This window comes from Nuphar pumila, chromosome 7 (assembly GCF_984573655.1).
Source record: "Nuphar pumila chromosome 7, dmNupPumi1.hap1.1, whole genome shotgun sequence".
Lineage (NCBI taxonomy): Eukaryota > Viridiplantae > Streptophyta > Magnoliopsida > Nymphaeales > Nymphaeaceae > Nuphar > Nuphar pumila.
The window spans coordinates 120,295,295-120,315,999 of NC_143255.1; the positions used below are offsets into that span (position 1 = coordinate 120,295,295).

Here is a 20,705-nt window from a genome sequence, read left to right on the forward strand (position 1 = left end):
TTTTCAAAAAGAAAAAAGAAAAATAGAAAGAAGCATCTCTAAGAGACAAAAAATTCAAAAAAAATATAAACAAATACGACCCACTTGAGTCAACCTAGGATGACTAATAAGGTCTGAACAAATCATGCTTATAGTGTTTTCATCAAGACTTGGCTCAGTCATGGGTTCCCTTTGGACTAGTCAAACAAGTCAGTTCAAGCTTCCTCAAGTCTTAGCAAAACCAACTTTACTCTTTGATTCACTGGAGAGACCAAAGCCGATCCATCATGAGATCACCCATAGTTACCAAAGGTGCCTTGAAAGCGGGTTGTGATAGCGACATTTCTATCGTTATCACAAGCGGCTAGGCACCCCGGAGGCGTGCTTCCGGGGTTAGATCCAACATGCTTATGATGAAAGTGTCAAGCATGCAAGTAGCTACAAGAGAGAACCAAACCAGTGATGTAGGGAAACCTTTTTCTCCGGCCCGTAAAAACCATTGCAGGAGTGATGCATTTCCCAGTGCCGAGTTTACCAAACCATTGATGCACCGAGTGCAAAATCCAGAATGATCGAGTAGGGTCACAGAATATCTCAAATGAATTTCCGAACTATGGAAGTAGCTACAACAGAGAATAACCGTGGGAGGAAAACCTTGACTATAACTGGTAAGAACCAATGTGGGAGTAGCTCAGCTCCAAACACTCCTGACATTCCATGATAAAATATCTCTCAACATAGTGTTGCAAGAATGGGATGTGTCCAAGATTAGGAGTAACATTCTAAAGGCAATCATGTGAGAATTATATGATTTGCTATGTATTAGCAACAAAAGAGCACATTGATGAGATCATGATTGTTTATACACACATTTCAAAATTGTGATAACAAACATGCTTTTCCAAGGTACTGTTGTATCAGATAACTGAACCATTTAGGCTTTTGATCAAACTTGACATGCTCACTTCTGCACATCATCTTCAACATGGGATAAAGTTGCCGTGCTTCTGCCCTGAAATATCTCAAATTCTTGAGGTTCAATCTTCACAATGCACTATCTCTGATGAAGTATATGATTGACAAGCTTTTTTGGCAATTCACCATTAGCCTGTAAAAAGTGATGTGGCTAATTTTTAGTATAAAATAAAAATAAGCACAAATACCACAGTTTTGGCTTTGCAGACCAAACTTACCTGGAAGTGTCTCATGTGCAAAATTGGCTCACAACCAAGAGATGCAACAGATTTTCCATTTGGCATGTATCCATCGAATCTACTAGCTTCATACGGTGACAGTATATTTTCTTTGTCAGGAAGAAGGTGGCACACTCTAAGAAGAGAGCTAAGAGAATTCATCTGCAAGCCACGTGAAAATAACAGATATCAAAAGATTGCTACCAGGAAATTGCCACCAAAGAAAAGCAAGCTAATTAAAAAAAAACTTTTAGAAAGATCTGAGGTATTACAAGAAATAACCTGACAACAGGTAATTCTAAAAAGGGATTGTGCACAGAATGCCCTAGAGAGTATAAACTGAGGGGAAATGAGAAATCTTGGATTAGGCCAGAAACCTCAGGGTCAAGCTGTTCTTGCTAGAGAGTGATGACAAAAATGATTGTGAAAAAGGGGGTCAACAATAAACCGAAAAACAGACTACATTAATTAAAAATTTGCCAGAATGGTAAAAGACTAAGCAACTATACAAGAGCAAGCCATTGGATTAGACATGAACGGGTTTCCAGTAATTAAACATGCAAAATAAGAAATAAACCTAGCAACTCCATAACAGATGCAATCAATCTGGTAGCTTATATAAATTACAGCAGTTTTTTTTTGATAGGCAAGCTCGGGTTAGGCAGACCCCCACCAACTACAAGGTATCATTGGGTTTTGAACTTGCAACGTCCAAACACAAGGTGACGTGCACTAACTGCTCCTGCCAAACAACTGGAGCCCCTGTTGATAATTGCAGCAGGTTTATGCATTGTACTAGGCAGATAGCCTATCTAGGATGCGGTTCTCATATTCATTAACAACAAAAATCAACATTTTCATCAAGCTCAAGTCAAAGAAGACTTGGGACTTATAAATAAAATACCATATTCAGTAATGTGACTTTTACTATAATGCTGGGAGAAAAGAACCCACCTTCATATACGGACAGGAAGCACAACCACCATGAATAGAGCAGCCTTCTCCAGCCGTCACTCCAGGAACAACACTCAGATTAATAAAATCATTAGAGCTGAAGCCACTGGAGGAGGGCAATGGTGTTGCCCGTGACACTGAATCTGAAGAAACAGGAAACACAATCTCCACCTCGATCTTAGCCCTTCTAGAGGACTCTTGAGAAGTCAACAACTTACGGACTGCTGCAACAATTGATGTTATCATTCCTGATTCTGTTCCTAAGACAAACTGAAGGTGATCGTCCACATTTCTAGATAAAGCTTCTGTCACCCGTTGTTTGATGAAGTCCAGTATGTTTTGTGTGGAGCCCACAACACCCATTCCTCTTCTTTTTGCTTCTGTGGCTAGCGAGAACATTTCTCCCGGGACTTCAAAATGAGCTGTTAGAAATGCATCACAATAGCCTTCTTTAATCCTCTCCACAACTTCGTTCCCAAAAAGGTCATGCACGATGCATGTTCCATCCTGATACAATGAAAAAAAAAACAATTAGAACAAGAAATTAAATTGACAGTTGGATGCATTTAGGCAGCCCAATAAATCATGTATCAATAAAAAATGTATAAGATCTAGAAACAATATAGCACTACAAAGATAATAATTATAAGTAATAAATTCAAATAATATTCCTTGGCCATTGCAAGCCTTTTCCCAAGTACAAGGGATCAGCTTTCCTTCTTGTATAAAGTTACAAATTAAATTACCTAACAATCTTTTATATCACCTCTCACTTCCTCTCTGCAAGTCTTCAATGGTCTTCTTTTTGTAATTCATTTTATATAATCATGACAACCTTTCTTATCAATGCTAAGGTTAGTTTTCACACATCCAAACCATCTTAAATAACATCCTTTAATTTTTTCTCCTACTAGCAAAATGCCTAAATATTTTTGATATATTCTTTTTTGGTTTTGTTCTTTTTTTTTTCTAATTCTATACATCTAATATAACACCAACATTGCTCAACATGCACTCTTTCTTCTTGTCGCATTTTAGTTGCCCAACACTCAGCTTCAGACAAAAGTGTTGGTTTTTGCTATCGGGCATAACCGTGGGGATTAGGACATAACTCCCGTTGTTTAAGGGTATCCCCCCTCAAATAATATATAAAGTCCCCCTAGGAAAAAAAGAATTCTTATAGAAGTCTTATGTATCATCCTAATCCTAAAGACACTTGTTTATCACATGGAATTTTACTAAATTGTTACTGCTTTATCCAGACAACACAAATCCTATTAGTAATATATTCAAATTTACCATTGAGTTGTATCATAGATCCTAAGTATTGAAACTTTTGACATTGTTAAATTGTAATATTCTGTACCTTAATTATAACATATCCCTCACCTGCTTCCTTACAAAACTTGCACCCATATAGTTATTTTTTGTTTTATTAATTCCTAAATTAATTTTCTCCACTGTGCACCTAGGTTTGAGTATGTGGTTGGGTATCCAACTGCTAGTCACACGCCTGACCTGAGATGTGCCAAGTTTGGGCTGCCTTGTGCAGCCCGAGCTCGATAAGTTTTGGGCCAGACTAGCAAACGGGTTGTGTTCTAGATAGGGGCAAAATGAGAACTCAATGGAGCTTGGCTCCCTTTGGCATGCTTACTAGTCAGGTCTAAAAGGCTCGACCCAACCCATTTGTGGCCTAGCCCAATAAGACCTGGGCATGACACGAACCTGAAAAAGTGGGTCGGTCTTTCAGTGGGCCTGGTTCTGGATTAGACTTGTCGGGCCCTAATGGACCCCAGGTCAAGCCTGCTTGGGGCCAACACAGCATCCACCCCTACATGCACCTCCAAAGTTCCAGTTTTCTCTGTACAGCTTTTTTGTCTAAGCTACCAACACCCATTCAAAGGACACTGATTTTTTTTGCTTTTTTTCTTTTTCCACCAGCAAACATGGCACAATGGAGAAAAATAGTCTCCCATCATCAAGCAGACAAGCACCAAAGACATGTCCCTAGTTGAGGTTTTAAGTTCTTAACATGGAAAATTAGATGTTCAACTCATAAACTGTTTTGCATCCTTCTATCCATCTTAGTTTCCTTATTGTGGGTCAATGGCAATCTTCTAACTGATACAGATAGAGTTCTTTTTGTTCTACTCAAGGAAATAATTGTCATAATTAAGTGTTAAAGAGTATGTATATGTAACCTCAGTTGTTGGAAAAAAAAGTTGAGGAATGAGAGGGAAAAAACATACTTCTAGGCAATTTGCTTAGATAGACATCAATACAACCTGATAGAAAGACAGCTCACTTTTTGTGTAATCACAATGGTGGAAACATGATTTGCCAAGAGAAAAGGCAAACTAGGACAAACTCTTATGCAAACAGTAGTCACTAATACTCTGTAGGATAACAAAAATTATTCATTTCTCAAGTGCAGAGACGGCTCACTTTATAGTAGCGTAGCCGACGTAACAATGAATGTATGGAGTTCTTATCATGCTTGGGATGTATCCGAGCAATTTCTTCATTTGTCATGGAAGCCATTTGGAGAAACAGCTCTGCTATATTGGCACCCATGTAAGAGTCAGGACCATACCAAATGTTGAGATCTGGAATCTGGGCAGATGCCTGAAATTGAAAAGAAGAGTATATGAATCAAGTAGGTCTCCAAGAATAAAATTCATTTTCAATTTCTCATAAATAATATCCAAAATAAAATTCATTCTCATAAAATTCAGCAACCAAAAATAAAACAAAAACAATGGATATTCAAGGGCAGTCCATGTAGTCATACAACTTAACTTTGGAGCATTACAAGGAAATATGTAAAAATATTAATAATATTACTAACCTGCAACACCGTTTGCACCACATTGGAAGAAGTACATGTAATTGTTGGCACAATTTCATGAGAATGCGCTTTTGTCTGTAATGATGTATTTATATAGACCACATGCAGTGAAGGAGGTGATCTAGAAGCTTCTTCTAAGAAATTCATATATGCAGGGTTAGCAGCAGCATCAGCTAAGGAGCAACCAATCCTTTCAGTTGACATCCTGTATACACCAACCTGCAGGCACACTGGCTATTTTGGTATAGTAGTTCTTTTTCCATTAAGTGGGAATAAGTGTATGTGCATGGTGGTAAGAGAGAGAGAGAGAGAGAGAGAGAGAGAGAGAGAGAGAGAGAGAGAGAGAGAGATTAGAACATTTTCATTGTTTTCCTGTTATTCCCTTGTCCCTAATCCCACAAACTTGGAGAACCAAAATTGCCTGATAAAGAAGGACAAGACTAAATTTTCTATTGTTGATATTGTATTGCCATACACCCAAGACCTCATGGTATAGTCCATAAACAATGTAAACGTGCTATGATGGATAATGTAGTGCTTCTGCTCATGAGAACAGAATCACCCCACCATGGTATGGCCATTCTATATGGTGGGATGACACCCACAATGCATGTTTTGAATGCTTGAAGCTTGTAAGAAAAACATACAGACAATCAATAAAAACTTGAACAAGGGCAACACACAAATCAAATGAAATCAGAATAATGAGAAAGATAAAAGCAAGTACTAAAAAAGTGAGCTAGAAAATAGTAAGAATTAGTGTTAACAATGGCATACCTTTTCAAAACCAGCTTGGTCAAGAATTGCACGAACATTTTCAGACATGAAATCAACACCAAGAACTGTGATAAATTGACAACCACTTTTTGCCATCTTGACAGCAGTATCTGCCATAACCAATGAATCAGATATGTGGATGTGTGGCCATTGCTTTTGTGCAGCAGTTAAGACACCTTGCACTTCTGGATCCATATAGAAGTGTGCAACAATTCCAATTTTCTTCTCTCTAAGTACATTGACAAGCTCATTCACCTTTGATTCATCGGGCGACAAGAATCTCACCTGTCATTCCACTATGAACAATCTTAGACCAGTGATCATTCCTAATCTCTAGATCAAACTATGAATAAATACATACATTCAACACAAATAAAGAGAACAAAGCCATCATGCTGAAGTAAAATTACAAGAACTGCAGAATAGAATACTGCAGTGTAAACATTTAGAGAGAGAGAGAGAGAGAGTGAATACCAGGCTTGAGTTACTGACCTACCATTTCTTCTATGATATAGCAACTATCAGCTTAACAAAAATACAGGAGTCATGGTTTACTTTCATTGCATACATTCATCACTGCATATTTGGATTAGCTCAAATCTATGAATACTTTGTCAAATCCTGCAATTCTTTACATGTGCATACAAAAAATCTCTCTTTAACTCATCAAGTTTCAAATGAGCTTATCATAATATATAGTTCTCATGCAAATCCTCCAGAATAATTCAAAGACCAAGAAAATATTATAAATTTAATTTTCCAAATTGCCAATTCTTATGGTTTACAAGGATGACAAAAACTAAGAAAAGTGCTGGATAAGTCTGCTCAAGGAAGTAAGCATGTCTAAATCAATAAGAGGTATGCACATGCCTGTATAGAAAAGTTAAGGATTATAAAATTGCATCTTTCAACTATGAAAAGAACTGCTAATAGCTAAACACTATCAGCATCAAGGACCTCAAAGAAGGACCTCGATGCAGCTCTGGAACCTGCAACAAGTGGAAGCATAGATGATTTTAAGTATACATATTCAGAAAACATTCACTATGTTAAAATGTAAAATATTTTTTTTGTATTTTTATTTTTTCTTATTTTTGTATTTTAACTATCTAGTTCAAATGGAACTAGATAGTTAGGGTTTTGGTCAAGTTCCGGTTGGAACTTGACCAAACTCTAGCCGTTGGAGCTAGTCCAACGGCTAGAAATCTAGCCGTTGGATTAGCTCCAACGGCTAGAGGGAGAGCTCCTTATGAGCTCTCCTCTCCTCTCTATTATAAATAGGAGTGCATTCCCCATTGTACAACACTTGTAGAAAATGCTTTTTAAGCACTTCACATTTTAATAAATTTTTTTATTTTATTTTTGTGTTTTTCATTTTTACCCTTTTACGGGTCTTGTGTGAAGTGTCTTTCTAGATAGTTGTTTGGTTGGTTCAAGTGCTTTGGTGGAACACCACCACTTTCTTACATGGTATCAGAGCAGCGGGATTATTAGATCTTGGAGAAAGTCCACCTCAGTTTTCGTGTCTCTTGTGCAAAAGGTGTATTATCACCTTATTCTTGCAAAAGTGTTTCGTCACTTGGAGAGAAGTGTTTCATCACTTCATTATCGGCTACAAATCGTATCATTTGAAGGGCTTCAACATCATTGTATTGTATCTCTTTCCCTCACACTTTTTTTTCTATCTTTCCTTTTTTCACCTCTTGTAAACGATGGATGACAATGATAAAGTCACCATCATTCCCATGAAATTAAGTGACACAAACTATGTAACGTGGGCTTCAATCATGAAACACCACATATGGGGTAAAGGCTTATGGGAAATCGTGGATGGTTATGATTCAGAACCTAAACTATCCCTTACCAAGAAAGAGGGAGATAAGGAGGTCCCATTATCAGAGGAAGAGAAAATCAAGGCTTTAGCCTCCTATGAAAAAAAGTGGAAAGAGTGGAGAATGGGACATACGAAAATAATATCATGGCTTATCAATAGTGTTGACATTAAAAAATGTTCTAGTCTTGCCAAGTTTGAACATGCCGATAAGGCATGAGAATACCTTAAAAATATGTATTCCTTTAAAGATATTGCACATGTGTGCAATCTTCAAGAGAAGGTTCGGATGATGACCCAAGGCGACAAATCAATTCAAGAATATTACAATGGGATATCCGAACTCTAGGAAAACTCTCTCTTTTGGAACCAAAATGGCACTGTGTCGAGGATATCGAGCTTCGCCAAAAGTAGCTCGAAGCTAAACATTTCTACCAGTTTATAACTGGGTTAAGGCAAGAATTTGAGTCCACCAAATCAACCCTCCTTTACCGTGGAAAAGTTCCCACTATTGTGGAAACTATTGAAAAATTAACAATTGAAGAAAATCATCTTTGAAAAAGCACCCCTAAAGCTGATGATTCCGTCCTAGCAGTATCTAGGCCTGGAAATCATACTCGCACTTACAGGCTGCCTCACTTTGGAAGACAGAATGGTGAGTTCGACAAAAGGAAAGTCATTTGCCACCACTGTCATGAGCCAGGGCACTACAAGCCCCAATGCCCTAAACTAAAAAGGAGATGAAAAAAAGGTTGTCACCGTTGAAGTCGAGCCAAAAGATCAAGATGAGCCTGTTTCAATGGTTCAACTGATAGAGATCCTCCAACCTCTTCTCAAAGGAGTATCATCTTCAACTGAAGCCTCAACTAGAGAGGCAGTTGCATCTGTTTCCGGTCCAGGTAATTTTCCTTTGCTTTTAGATACAGGTGCTTCATTTCATATGACCCCAAATGACAAATGCTTATCCGAATGTCTTAAAAACAACTCAAGTATATCAAAAGTTTTCACAGCAGATGGAACATCTCTTGAAATAAAAGGAATAGAATGTTTTGAAAATTATCAACATTTTTGTATTTTCAATGTTAGATATATCCCCAAATTAAATTTGAATATTCTGTCTGTTTCACAAATTTCTGATTATGGAAGTAATATATCCTTCTCTTTTGATGGTTGCTGGGTACAAGATCGCCAGTCAGGGAAGCTGACTAGGGAAGGCAATAGAAAAGGAGGACTATATTACATGGACTTTTTGGAATTATCAAAGAATGTTTTTTGTCTAAATGTTCAGAACTGGGAGATAGAATTATGACACAAAAGACTTGTCCATCCTCATATGTCTAAAATTCAATTCTTCTCAAGTTTGAAAATTTTTTGTAAATCTAAAAATTTCGCTTGTATAGACTGCATTCTTGGTAAAATGAAAAGATTATATTTTTTTAGTAGAACGTTTGTCTCTACAAAACCTTTTGAGTTAGTGCATTCAGATGTTTGAGGACCCGCACCAGTTATTTCTAAAGGCAGTTATGCGTATTATGTCATCTTTGTTGATGATTTTTCTAGACACACTTAGATTTATTTTCTTAAGCATAAATCCGAGGTTTTTACTCATTTTTAAATATTTCATAAAATGATTATTAATAAATTTCAAAGTATTATTGTCATTTTTTGCACCGATTCAGGGGGAGAATTTATATTCGGAGAATTTAAAAATTATCTTAATCTACATGGCATTACTCATCAACGATCATGCCAACACACACCTCAACAAAATGGTCTTGCTGAACGTAAGGACCCCACATTATGGAAACTACTCGAACTTTGCTAATTGCAAGTCAAGTTCCAAAAGGGTTTTCAGCTGAAGCAGTCCTAACTGCCACTTTTCTCATCAATAAAATGTCATCCTCTTCTTTGAAAAATATTTCTTCAATTGAGAAACTTTATGATTTAGCACCAGACTACTCTAGGTTGAGAGTTTTTGGTTGTAAATATTTTGTATTTACAGACAAAAATGATAAATTCTCCCCTAGGGCAATCCCATGTGCCTTTTTTGGATATGCTGAGAATAAAAAAGGTTACAGGTGCTATGATATTCAAAATGGCAAATTATATGTATCAAGAAATGTGTTTTTTCTAGAAAAAAAGAATGCTTTTAAGAGTGAAAAACCTAAGGATATTACTGAATATTCCTTTCTAATTGATTGAACCTCAAAATTTGGTGAAGAGGATTTCGAATGCAACTTTGACAATGATCAAAGCCCCGTTGTTCCTGACACTGATAGTAGAGACCAAACCAGTAGGGATGTTAGATTGCAGTATACAAGACGAAGAGTTGGAGAATTGTATCCTCCATGTGCGTTAGAAAGGTTCTTCAAAGTTCCTCCTCGACGAACTTCTAGAATTTCTAGACCTCCTGACAAATTTGTTTCTTATGACTCCTTTTCACCATCATACAATGTTGCCTTAGCATTAATCCAATCATATGTTGAACCTTCCTCCTACTCTGAAGCCAAAAATCATAAAGAAATGGTTTAAGCTATGAAAGTAGAATTGGATGCTTTAGAAAAGGCCAGGACTTGGTCCATTCAAGACTTTTCTCTTGGAAAGAAACCTATAGGTTGTAGATGAGTTTATAAAGTCAAAACCAAAAGTGATGGGACCCTAGAAAGATATAAAGTACGACTCGTAACCAAAGGTTATGCTCAAGAGTATGACATTGACTACGAAGAAACTTTCACTCCTGTAGCCTGTATGACTACTGTCAGAACCTTGATCGCCTTGGCCTCTATTAAAAGGTGACATATTTTTCAAATGGATGTCAAAAACGCTTTCTTAAATGGGAGGCTTGTTGAAGAAGTATACATGGATCCTCCACCTGGTATTTGTATTCCCACGGGTAAAACTCTTCGTCTTGAGAAGTCTCTCTATGGTCTCAAACAAACATCGAAAGCCTGGTATGACAGGTTTAGTCATGTTATGACAGATATTGGATTTCATTCTTGTTTAACTGACACTGCTTTCTTTGTTAAGAAATCTGATGCAGGTATCATCATTCTTCTCCTCTACGTGGACGATATGATCATCATTGGTGACGACAAACAAAGAGTGGCAGATATCAAAACTCTTATTAAAACTCATTTTAAAATGTCTGATTTAGGATTTTAGAGATATTTTTTATGAATAGAAGTTGTTTATTCTCCTCGGGGATATCTGATATCTCAATCTAAATTTGCTTCTGATATTGTTTTCAGGTCTGACATTATAGATGAAATGACGGTGGACACTCTTGAAGTAGTCAATGCTAAAATAAAAATTGATGATGGAGAGGGTCTCGATGATCCTACCCCCTTCAGACAACTTGTTGGAGCACTCTCCTATCTTTCCATCATTAAGCCAGACATTGCGCATGTCGTACACACAACCAGCCAGTTTCAGCATGCTCCCACCTCTGTTCACATGGGAGCAGTTTTACGTATTATTAGATATTTAAAGAGTTCTTTTTCACGAGGACTCTTCTTGTCTATTTCATCATCACTGGATTTAATTGCTTATACTGATGCTTACTTGGGAGGTAATCCTAATAATAGGCGAGTCCACTAGTTTCTGTGTGCTTTTGGGTGAATCTCTCATATCATGGAGGTGCAAGAAGCAACAGAAGGTTTCTCTATCCTCCACTAAGGCCGAATATCGAGCCATGACTACCACCACAATGGAGATCGTATGACTCCGTCGTCTGCTTGCGGACATGGGAGCTGCAACAACACATGCTTCACGAATGTATTGTGACAACAAGAGTGCAATCTACATTGCAAGCAATCGGACGTTCCACGAACGCACCAAATACATTTGAATGGATTGTCACTATGTCAGAGAGGAGTACTTGAATGAAACCATTGATCTGCCATATGTTACATCAGAATGCCAGTTAGCAGACTTCTTCACCAAGCCTCTTGCAACACCTCGATTTCACTTTCTCTTAAAACAAACTTTCGCTCATTGTACCGTAAGTTTGAGGAGAAGTGTTAAAATGTAAAATATTTTTTTTGTGTTTTGTATTTTTTTTTCTTATTTTTGTATTTTAACTATCTAGTTCAAATGGAACTAGATAGTTAGAGTTTTGGTCAAGTTTTGATTGAAACTTGACCAAACTCTAGCCGTTGGAGCTAGCCCAACGGCTAGATTTCTAGCCATTGGACTAGCTCCAACGGCTAGAGGGAGAGCTCCTTATGAGCTCTCCTCTATATTATAAATAGGGATGCATTCCTCATTGTACAACACTTATAGAAAATGCTTTTTAAGCATTTCACATTTTAATAAATTTTTTTTTTATTTTTGTGTTTTCCATTTTTACCCTTTTAAGGGTCTTGTGTGAAGTGTCTTTCTAGACACTTGTTTGGTTGGTTCAAGTGTTTGGTTGGTTAAAGTGCTTTGGTGGAACACCACCACTTTCTTACACACTATTAGCAAGGACAGACAGAAACACATCTAGAAGATCAGACAAATGAATCACTGAAACATCACGAAAACCAAGATCGGTTGATTTTTTTGTTCAAGGATAAGACTATGAAAGAGGAAAAAAGTTAAAGAAAATGCCTCTTATAGAAAGGCAAGCTAAGGATTTCCTGTGAAAATGCAGACCAATATTGGTTCATCATGAGAATATTGCAAATCTCATTGTCATGAATTCCCTAAATGCCACACAAGGGACAAGTAATACATATGAGAGATGGGAACTTAGAATCTTCACGTACACGACTGGGTCAGAAGTATCCTTATAATGGAGCGAAAACCCATAATGGATATCAGCTGAGTCTGGAGGAAACTAAGTGAAGTTCTATGGTAGGACCCTTAAGGTTGATGTTATACACTTCAACATATAAGCATTGTGCTCACAAACAACAGAGAACACAAATGGATTAGGAATATGACTTCTGTGCATTAGAAAGAAATTCAATGTTAGCAAAAGCTTCCCCTAATACGGCCACAATATGACATTATGCGCAGGGCCGGCCGGCCTTTTTGATATTTGAGGACACCGCCTAGGGCCTCAAATGAAAAAAATATATAATGCTCATATTTCACATGATGAGGGCCTCCAATGAAAAAAAAATATGGAGAAATACGGGCCTCCAATGAAATATGCCTAGGGCTTGAACTTCTCTTGAGCCGCCACTGATTATGTGTCTTATCTCCATAACAGAAATACGATGAAGTGAAAAAATATGTAAAACTCAGAGTTACCAGAAGTTTCTTAGCTGGGTGGGAAGCGCACTTCTCGGAAACTCGCTTCGGAAGCACGATACTCCTCACTTCTGAAACTTCATGGGAATCTCGATTCCCCCACGCTTCTTCTATGCTTCCCACACGCATGGTATATTCTTCCTATATGTTTTTTTCACATTTCTTTTCAAGTTTTTCATGTATTTTCTCTCACGCTTCCACTCACTTTCCATGTACTTTCTAGAATCGGTAACCATCATTGTTAGATTTTAACAAAAATTTAACTCTTACTAAAAAATCATGAACTATAAAAATAATCAATTTTATTTTAGTTTTTAATTGTTTCTTGTTCAATTCCTATTCAGTTACCATATTGCTTCATTTTTTATTCATATTTCGCTTTAAAAATTAATACTTCACTTCTCGCATCCTATAAATTTTAAAATACCTCGCTTTTCGCTTCCGCTTTCCGTATTGTTTCCTGCTTCCGCTTCCAAGTTTGGCAACCTTGGTAAAACTGTTAGTATTAGTCATGCATCACATACATGCGTTGGCATGCCTCGTCGAGAATACATGCCACACCATCTTGGCTGACTAGCATTGGAAAAAAATGATGACTACAACAATGATGATACACTTCTTACCATAAAATGAAAATGAATCTTTGATGGATCCGTGAGTCTAACCCAGTGGATGTTGGTTGGCATTATGCCCTAGTTTGCCATGAAAAATTTACACTCTGCAGCTCTTCCAGATTTATAAATTTGATAAATATTAAAAGCAAAATCAACGTACACTCGAATAAGTTCTAACCCACCAAAAGAAAATTAAAAACAAGGCAAATACTAAGAAATGCATATAACAACGCCGCATAATGTATGAAACAAATAGCCACCAAGACTAGGCAGGTATAAAACACATAAAGGATTTGTTTATCGCATCTTATGAGCACACAGACCGTACTGTGAACCAAACATGAGCAGAAACAAGAAGCATAAATTAAGTACCACATAATAAAGGATTTCTAGAACAGCCAACAATCAAAACATGGGCCTACTACTAATAAAATTCCATAAATTTTCCCTTGGTTGCCTTCCATTCCGAGGAATTTCACCCAACAAAACAAAATTATCCACAGATTAAGCACAAAGGTATTCCGACAACACATACAACCCATCCACCAAATACAGCAAAGAGATAACTGCAACCCCAAAATCTTTCATGCATGTAGACATAAACGAAGAAGATCAAGTCCAGCCAACACTCCAATTCAATCATTCAGGCACTAATGGGTCTCAAACAGGCCCATGGATTACGAGCTCACCTGAGCTTCCGCGTAGCTCCCTTTCGCGCTAATTCCGTCCGCGCTCACGACCATCGAAGGGAAAGGTTCGACGGGAGGCCTCCCTTCTTCAGCCATCAGAATTGCCTTGGTCTTCTTCTGCATGCTGATCAGAACATTGTGCCATGTATTGACCCTGGAGTGCGTATTACCAGGTAACCCCACATTCAGTGACCCCAGATCCTCCGTCCTCAATCGGAGCACTTCCTCCGGGAAGGCGCCATCAAGGATATGAATCAAGCAAGCACAGAACCCCTTGGTGATATCCGAATCGCTGTCGGCCACGAACCGCATCTTCCCACCACCATCCAACCTCGCACTGACCCAAACCTGAGCCGTGCAACCCATGACCCTGTTCGAAGGAACACGGTCCGAGTCGGGCAGAGAGGGAAGGAACGACGCATAGTGCAAGAGCCTCTTGACACGATCAAGGGGCTCGACCAACGACTCGAATTCGGAGACGAGGGCTTGCAGCTTGCAGAGCGGCAAGTCGTCGGCATCCAAGCAATCAGGAACCCCAAGAGGCCTCTCTGCTAAGGCCGAGCAAGAAAGGTGAGAGGGTTTCCTTTGATGGGTACCGGTGTTCTCTTCCACCAACCTGCAGAAACCACGTTGTGAGCACTTTGAAGGAAACCCAAGTTGGGAAATCTTCGGATTCAGACGGTGGCTCCCGATCGTATACGAAATGGGTTTCGGCAATCCGGCAACACACGATCCCCTCGTAGCTAAAGTAGCACGTTCCATCGATTCTTCTCAAAACTCAACTTGGTTCCTTCTTTTCTGTGGAGAAAACGAAAAAGAAAAACCAACATCCAAGAAAGGAAGAGCAATCAATTTCCTCTTGTTTTTTTTTTCTGCAAAAGTTTGCAAATCACCATGCATGGCTCATAGTACCAACCCGTAAAACAGAGATGACAGGAAATTAAGTTGAGAGCATCAAAATTTGAGGCTCTCCAAGGGCGTGACTACCTCGGCAAAAACGTTGTGTGTGATTGTTTGTGGTGTATCTCTTCCGTTTTCGTGATATTGTTTGATTATGATATTCACATGATAATGACTAAAGCAATTGAGTGACAAGCATACATCATTTCCAGGTCTCAGGTCGGTTGACGCAAAGAAAGTGATTTGGCGTAGTGGGATGAGGCTTAGGCTGCTAGGCGGGCGTTGAACGTTTGAATCCCATAAACGTCACCCCTGCGCAAAGTCGAAGAATGTCGACTCGGGTAAGCTCACAGAGTTTTAAGCTGTTAGAACAGTGACAATAAGTACGGTAAGCACAGCCAAAACCTGACCCAAATTGTTTTTTCCAATACGGACACACAAATTTGGAAAGAAAAGAAAAGAACTTGATTCCTTCCCCTTAAAGTTCTATTTGGGTGTCGTTTCGGGTTCAGGGAGTGAACAACGTCCTATCCCTTTGTCAGATAACCTAATTCTAGGCGTCTAAAGCATGATAAATTTTTATTTAGCTGCCATAAGTTTTAAATATTTAATATAGTCGTCTAATGTTAATTACCTTTTCTTTTTATAATTAGAGAAATTTCAAAAAGGCACTTAAAGTTTGGGCAAAGGCACCTAAGTTTTATTTTTTTTTAAAACACACACCAAAAAATAATATGGTTAACTAAAGAACCAGGAGTTTCAACCGTCAAGTTTCCTCTCGAATCTGATGTGAAATTACCATTTATCCTCAACATGATATTTTCAATAAATGCACCTACTAAAAAAGAGGAGAGTCTGAGAAAGGGGAACTAGTAAATTAACTGTCTCATCTTGAGTTAGTGATAACCTAGGTTAAATGCCTTTTTATTAATGGTGCAAAAATTTAAGTGCCTTTTAAAAAAAATTCAAAACTTAAAGGGTGTTTTTTTATTAATGCCCAAAATTTCAGTGTGCTTTTTATAATTTCTCTTAAAAATATTTATTTACTTGTAAATATAGCTATAAAAATGTCATTTAGGACATGTTTGGATTCTGGAAGAGAAAAAATGCTTAAAGAAATGCAAGTAAAAAGGAAAAGCAGCAACTCGGCAACTTTTTCATTAGTTCCAACAAGGGATTTTTTTTGTCTTGATTTTGACAAAAAAAATTCTCCACCTCCAAGATGAAGAGATTTCTTTTATTAAAATTTCAGTTTCAATGGAAGCCCTCACCGTATCAAAACTCTCAATATTTTTCAATTTAATTTTATCACGTCACACAAACTTCTCACATGCAATTTTTTTTTCTATGTGATTTTGTCCCACTTCCAGACGTGTGCCTAGTAATTGAAAGAAGAAAAATTGAAATTGTCAATTTGAAAGTCAGCAAGAGTAAAGTTAGTAAGAAAGCAACTGAGGCTATCATTTGAGCACAATTTTAAAAGGTTAGACGTTTATCTGGAATATATCTACCATGCACTAGGCGCCTATATGTAAAAGTAATGCTACTGCACCTACTCTTGTATGCTAGAAATGAATAGAGCCTGTCGAGCTTTATCTGGATCGACAGGTCGATCAAGCTTGGCTTGATAGCTTGTCTGAGCTTCATACACAGGTTCGAGCTCCGGTCATTTACAAAGCGGCGAGACCGAGTTTTAACCGAGCCGGCTCAGTGTGCATCCCTAGTTGTAGGTTAACCTTTTGTCTTTATAATATGTACTTAACATAGTTTATTCGATAGAAATCATGTTTTAGATCTTAACATAGTTTATTTGATAGAAAATGATGTTTTAGATCATGTTTCTGGACATCAAAATATATTTTTTAAGTCATAAAACATTAGTACATTGTAAGCAGTTGATTTTTAAAAAATAAAATAAATTACATGTATGTCATAATCACGTGATCCAAAACTTGTTTTTTACTAAAAAATAATTATAGATCTTATCTATAGGGTCTTATCAATAAAAAAACACTCAAATTATGAAAATTTGAAGCTCATGTTAAGTGAGCATATATATATATATATATAAAAGAATACGTAAATGACTTATATATATATATATATATATATATATATATATATATATATATATATATATATATATAAAAGAATACGTAAATGACTTAAATATGTAAACTGGTATGCACTGACATTTTTATATATATTTTTTAATTTCACCATAAGGATGCGATCTAGATGCTTGGTTTTATAGAAAGAGACTCTTATATCATCCTATTAAAATGTATCAGAACAAAATTTTAAAGCTTAAGAATTAATGGTTAAGATTTTTTTCGTAAATATTCAAGCATACAAAATCACATTTATTGATCCTATTACAATGATCCAATAGTGGATTCCAAGCAAATGGATGCAGTGTTAGATTTGCAAAAAAACTTTATAAAAAACTTGGTTCATAACAGTTTCTCTCTCTCACTCTCTCTCTCTCTCTCTCTATATATATATATATATAAGTGGTGGGTGGAAGCAAGAAGCCAAAGGGGTGATCATGGACCACTCAATAATAAGGTTGAACCTGTTTGACGTAACGTGCGTTTCTGTTTCTTGGCTCAATCGCTTTTTGGTTCAAGGGAAAAGTAAAAAGCAATGTTATCAGTACCGGTGATACGTGCATTAACAGAAATTCGATACGCTGCTGCCTGAATCGGCTATTTTTAATAATTATAAAACTATTAAAAATACTTTTTAAATATCATTTTAAATTTATTTTAATGATTTTAACACGTATCACGTTATGATTGTCATGTTATAAATTTTTATTATTTTTGAGCCGATGAATAACGATTCACTTGAGTATCGGTATCAGCCCATACAGCTGAATCGGTGGCCCAACGATTCAGGGCCGATACCGATGCTGACAACATTGGGAAAAAGGGCGAAAGCTACAGCAGACGAGGGGGGCATTGCTCTTTTCCAATAATTATTTAAAAGCCTAACCAATAGTGGTCTACCCTCTGCGCCATACATTATAAGATTGATCACAAAATTTTTAAATATGACTAAAAGATGTATATGAAATTGAAAAATAAAAGGTTCACAAGGGCTCCGTTCATCTGGTAGAGGTGACTTGTGACGGGATGCCACGAGTTCATTCTGAAGGCCTCTTGCTTCAATAAGGTTGAAGATGAGGTTTCTTTCTCTGTGAGCAAGATCGATCTTGAAAAGGCATTTGATTGTGTGGACAACAGTGTCTACCTGCATCCAATGCAAACATGGGATGCACGGGATGCATACATTATAATACAGCGTCCCGTGTCTCCAGCGGTGAGGTGTTCCACTTCTTTTGTTGAAGCAGTGGTGTACCAAACACCTAAGACAAAAACTAAAAAAAAAAAAAAGTGCAAAATGACCAACACGGATCCCAAATAGGATGGGTTCTATCGTACATTCAATCATAGTCATCCGATCAATGGCTAGATGGCTCTGCTGGATGGCTAAGATTGAATGTATGATGAAACCCATCCTATTTCAAATGATGAGATCCGCGTTCCAAAGCACCCGGGACAAAAACTTGACTTGTGTAGGACATGTTTGCCTCCGGCCAGCGGTGTTCAGGCAATAAAAGATTGGGAACAACTATTTGTCACAAGCGTTTCATGTTAAACAAGGAGCGAGGATGCCGGGAACATAAATTTTGGATTTAGAGTTCACACCAACTGGAGAGAATCTTGTGTTTGGATACTTCGATCCATTACGTTTTCCACTGGCTAAATCCCTAGAAAGGCTCAAATTTCCATGGCTTAAACTTGTAACTAAATAATCAAGAATTCAAAATCCTAGACTACTTGATCATAGAACACGAATTTGCTGCGGAATTGCAAGCTAGAGAATCCAAATCAGGGGAGGAATTACAACAGCAATAAGCTCCAGAAAGCCTTTTCTCCATTGGAATTTCGACGAAAAAAACAAACAGAATTCGCGGAAAACGTTTTCAGTTCCACTGTATATGCACAGCAAGCCCAAAAAGCACACCGGAAATGAGAAAAAAAAGATACTACTGAACGATTCTACGCATCCAAAAAGACGTACCTCAATCCTCCGTTTGTTTCCTCCTCAATCTTGAGAAAATTCGGACGTTCTCCCAAACAAACGAAAAGTTTTTCCCGCTTCTGGTTTTCACCACCACCACCAGCAGCAGGCGCGATATAAATAGCGAAGAGGGAGACGGAAAGGTGATCAACGCCGTCCTACCTGGCTGTCGCTCATCTGCACCAATCAACGGCTTAGATGCTGACACGTATCGACGTCGAGAAGGTGATAGCCCGTAAGAGGAGAAGAGTCAAGTGGCCCTTGTTTCTGGAGCTGCCCTTCCGCCACGTAAGCATTTGGACATAGATGAGCAAAGAGACCGGCCGGGTCCAAATTCCAACCTTACCCGACCCAAGTCCACCATATTCATGAGATTATTATTATTATTATTAAGCTAAGATTTGGAGCATAATTAGCAATTCGTGAAAAGACAAAAAACCGTTAAATACTGAACACGTTGTTTGAAAGGTTTTGCATTAAAAAAAGGCAGCTGAAAAAAAAAACTATGCAAAAAAATGAGTTATGAAAAAATCGATAAACAATAGATACAGGTTTGCTTAGGTTTTAAATTCATAAAATGGGGTAAAAAATGGATATATATATATATATATAACTAAAATATGAGAATTGAAAATATGAAAACTAATGTGTGAACCACTATTTTCATGGATTTTTTGTTATTTTCTCTTGAATTTAACCATACGGAAGTGGTTTACATGATTGGACTTATAAGAGAATCATCTGATTTTGATGCATATGATTTTTTTAAGATCTTAAAATCAATGGATCATAATCTTCATAAAAATTTAAGCATTCAAAAATCACATATTTTCATCAAAAATACATGATCCAATGTTTGATTCTTAGCAAATTCATCATGCCAAGCACATTCACATGGTTGGATTTGCAAAATAAAGTGTTGGAAATGCTCATATTTCTAGTTCTCATATTCTAGTTACTCATATATATATATATATATATATATATATATATATATATATATATATATATATATATATATATATATAGAGAGAGAGAGAGAGAGAGAGAGAGAGAGAGAGAGAGAGAGATGGGTACGTGGGAAATGATAGTGCTAAATGAGTTTTTCAGGGCTTTTTTATTTTATTTTTAAATTCTGACCGTACAGATGTTATCTATGTACTTAGTTTTACAGGGATTAGCTCTTGAAGTGTTCGATTCCAATACATGGGTGAGTTTTTATAAGGTTTTAAAAATCAATGGTCTAAAATCTTTGTAAAATTTTAGGCTACAAATATCATTTTTTTCATCAAAAACACATGATCCAAGTATGGATTTGTTATAAATCAACCATGCCCAACACATTTATGGGGTCAAACTGTGAAAAAAAAACACAGGAAGGGCAAAAAAACTCATTTAGCATGTTTCGTGCCTACCCACCTCTCTCTCTCTCTTATATATATATATATATATATATATATATATATATATATATATATATATATATATATATATGCCATTTTTCCTTTAAGAGCAAGTTAGGGTACAGGAACCATGAGACCCAAATTGAAGAATCATTATCATCTGAACCTAAGATCCAATTCAACTAAATCC

The 20,705-nt window shown here is 37.1% G+C and overlaps 1 protein-coding gene across 4 annotated transcripts; it reads right to left on the reverse strand.

The window, feature by feature from the left end:
• Positions 1-774: 774 nt before the first annotated feature.
• LOC149833214 (quinolinate synthase, chloroplastic-like) lies at positions 775-19,208 on the reverse strand. 4 transcript variants are annotated; one of them, XM_090014991.1, is made up of 8 exons: positions 19,113-19,208; positions 14,124-14,921; positions 5,752-6,036; positions 4,975-5,193; positions 4,572-4,751; positions 2,127-2,633; positions 1,173-1,334; positions 775-1,087 (listed from the first exon to the last, which is right to left on the reverse strand). In XM_090014991.1, the coding sequence occupies exons 2-8, from the start codon at positions 14,883-14,885 to the stop codon at positions 1,034-1,036; spliced, it is 2,169 nt and encodes a 722-aa protein (XP_089871117.1). In that variant the 5' UTR covers positions 14,886-14,921; positions 19,113-19,208; the 3' UTR covers positions 775-1,033. The 4 variants fall into 4 exon arrangements, with proteins under 4 accessions (XP_089871117.1, XP_089871116.1, XP_089871119.1 ...); XM_090014990.1 differs by lacking the exon at positions 19,113-19,208 and adding an exon at positions 15,040-15,166; XM_090014993.1 differs by lacking the exon at positions 4,975-5,193 and having other exon boundaries at positions 19,113-19,204.
• Positions 19,209-20,705: the final 1,497 nt, after the last annotated feature.

Excerpts from the sequence above, each read along its gene's own strand:
- LOC149833214 (XM_090014991.1), bottom strand. The coding sequence starts at position 14,885 with ATGGAACGTGCTACTTTAGCTACGAGGGGATCGTGTGTTGCCGGATTG. Across the intron at positions 1,335-2,126 it reads CTTCCTGTCCGTATATGAAG|ATGAATTCTCTTAGCTCTCT; the intron begins GTGGGTTCTTTT and ends CGTGGCTTGCAG. Across the intron at positions 1,088-1,172 it reads TGCACATGAGACACTTCCAG|GCTAATGGTGAATTGCCAAA; the intron begins GTAAGTTTGGTC and ends CACTTTTTACAG.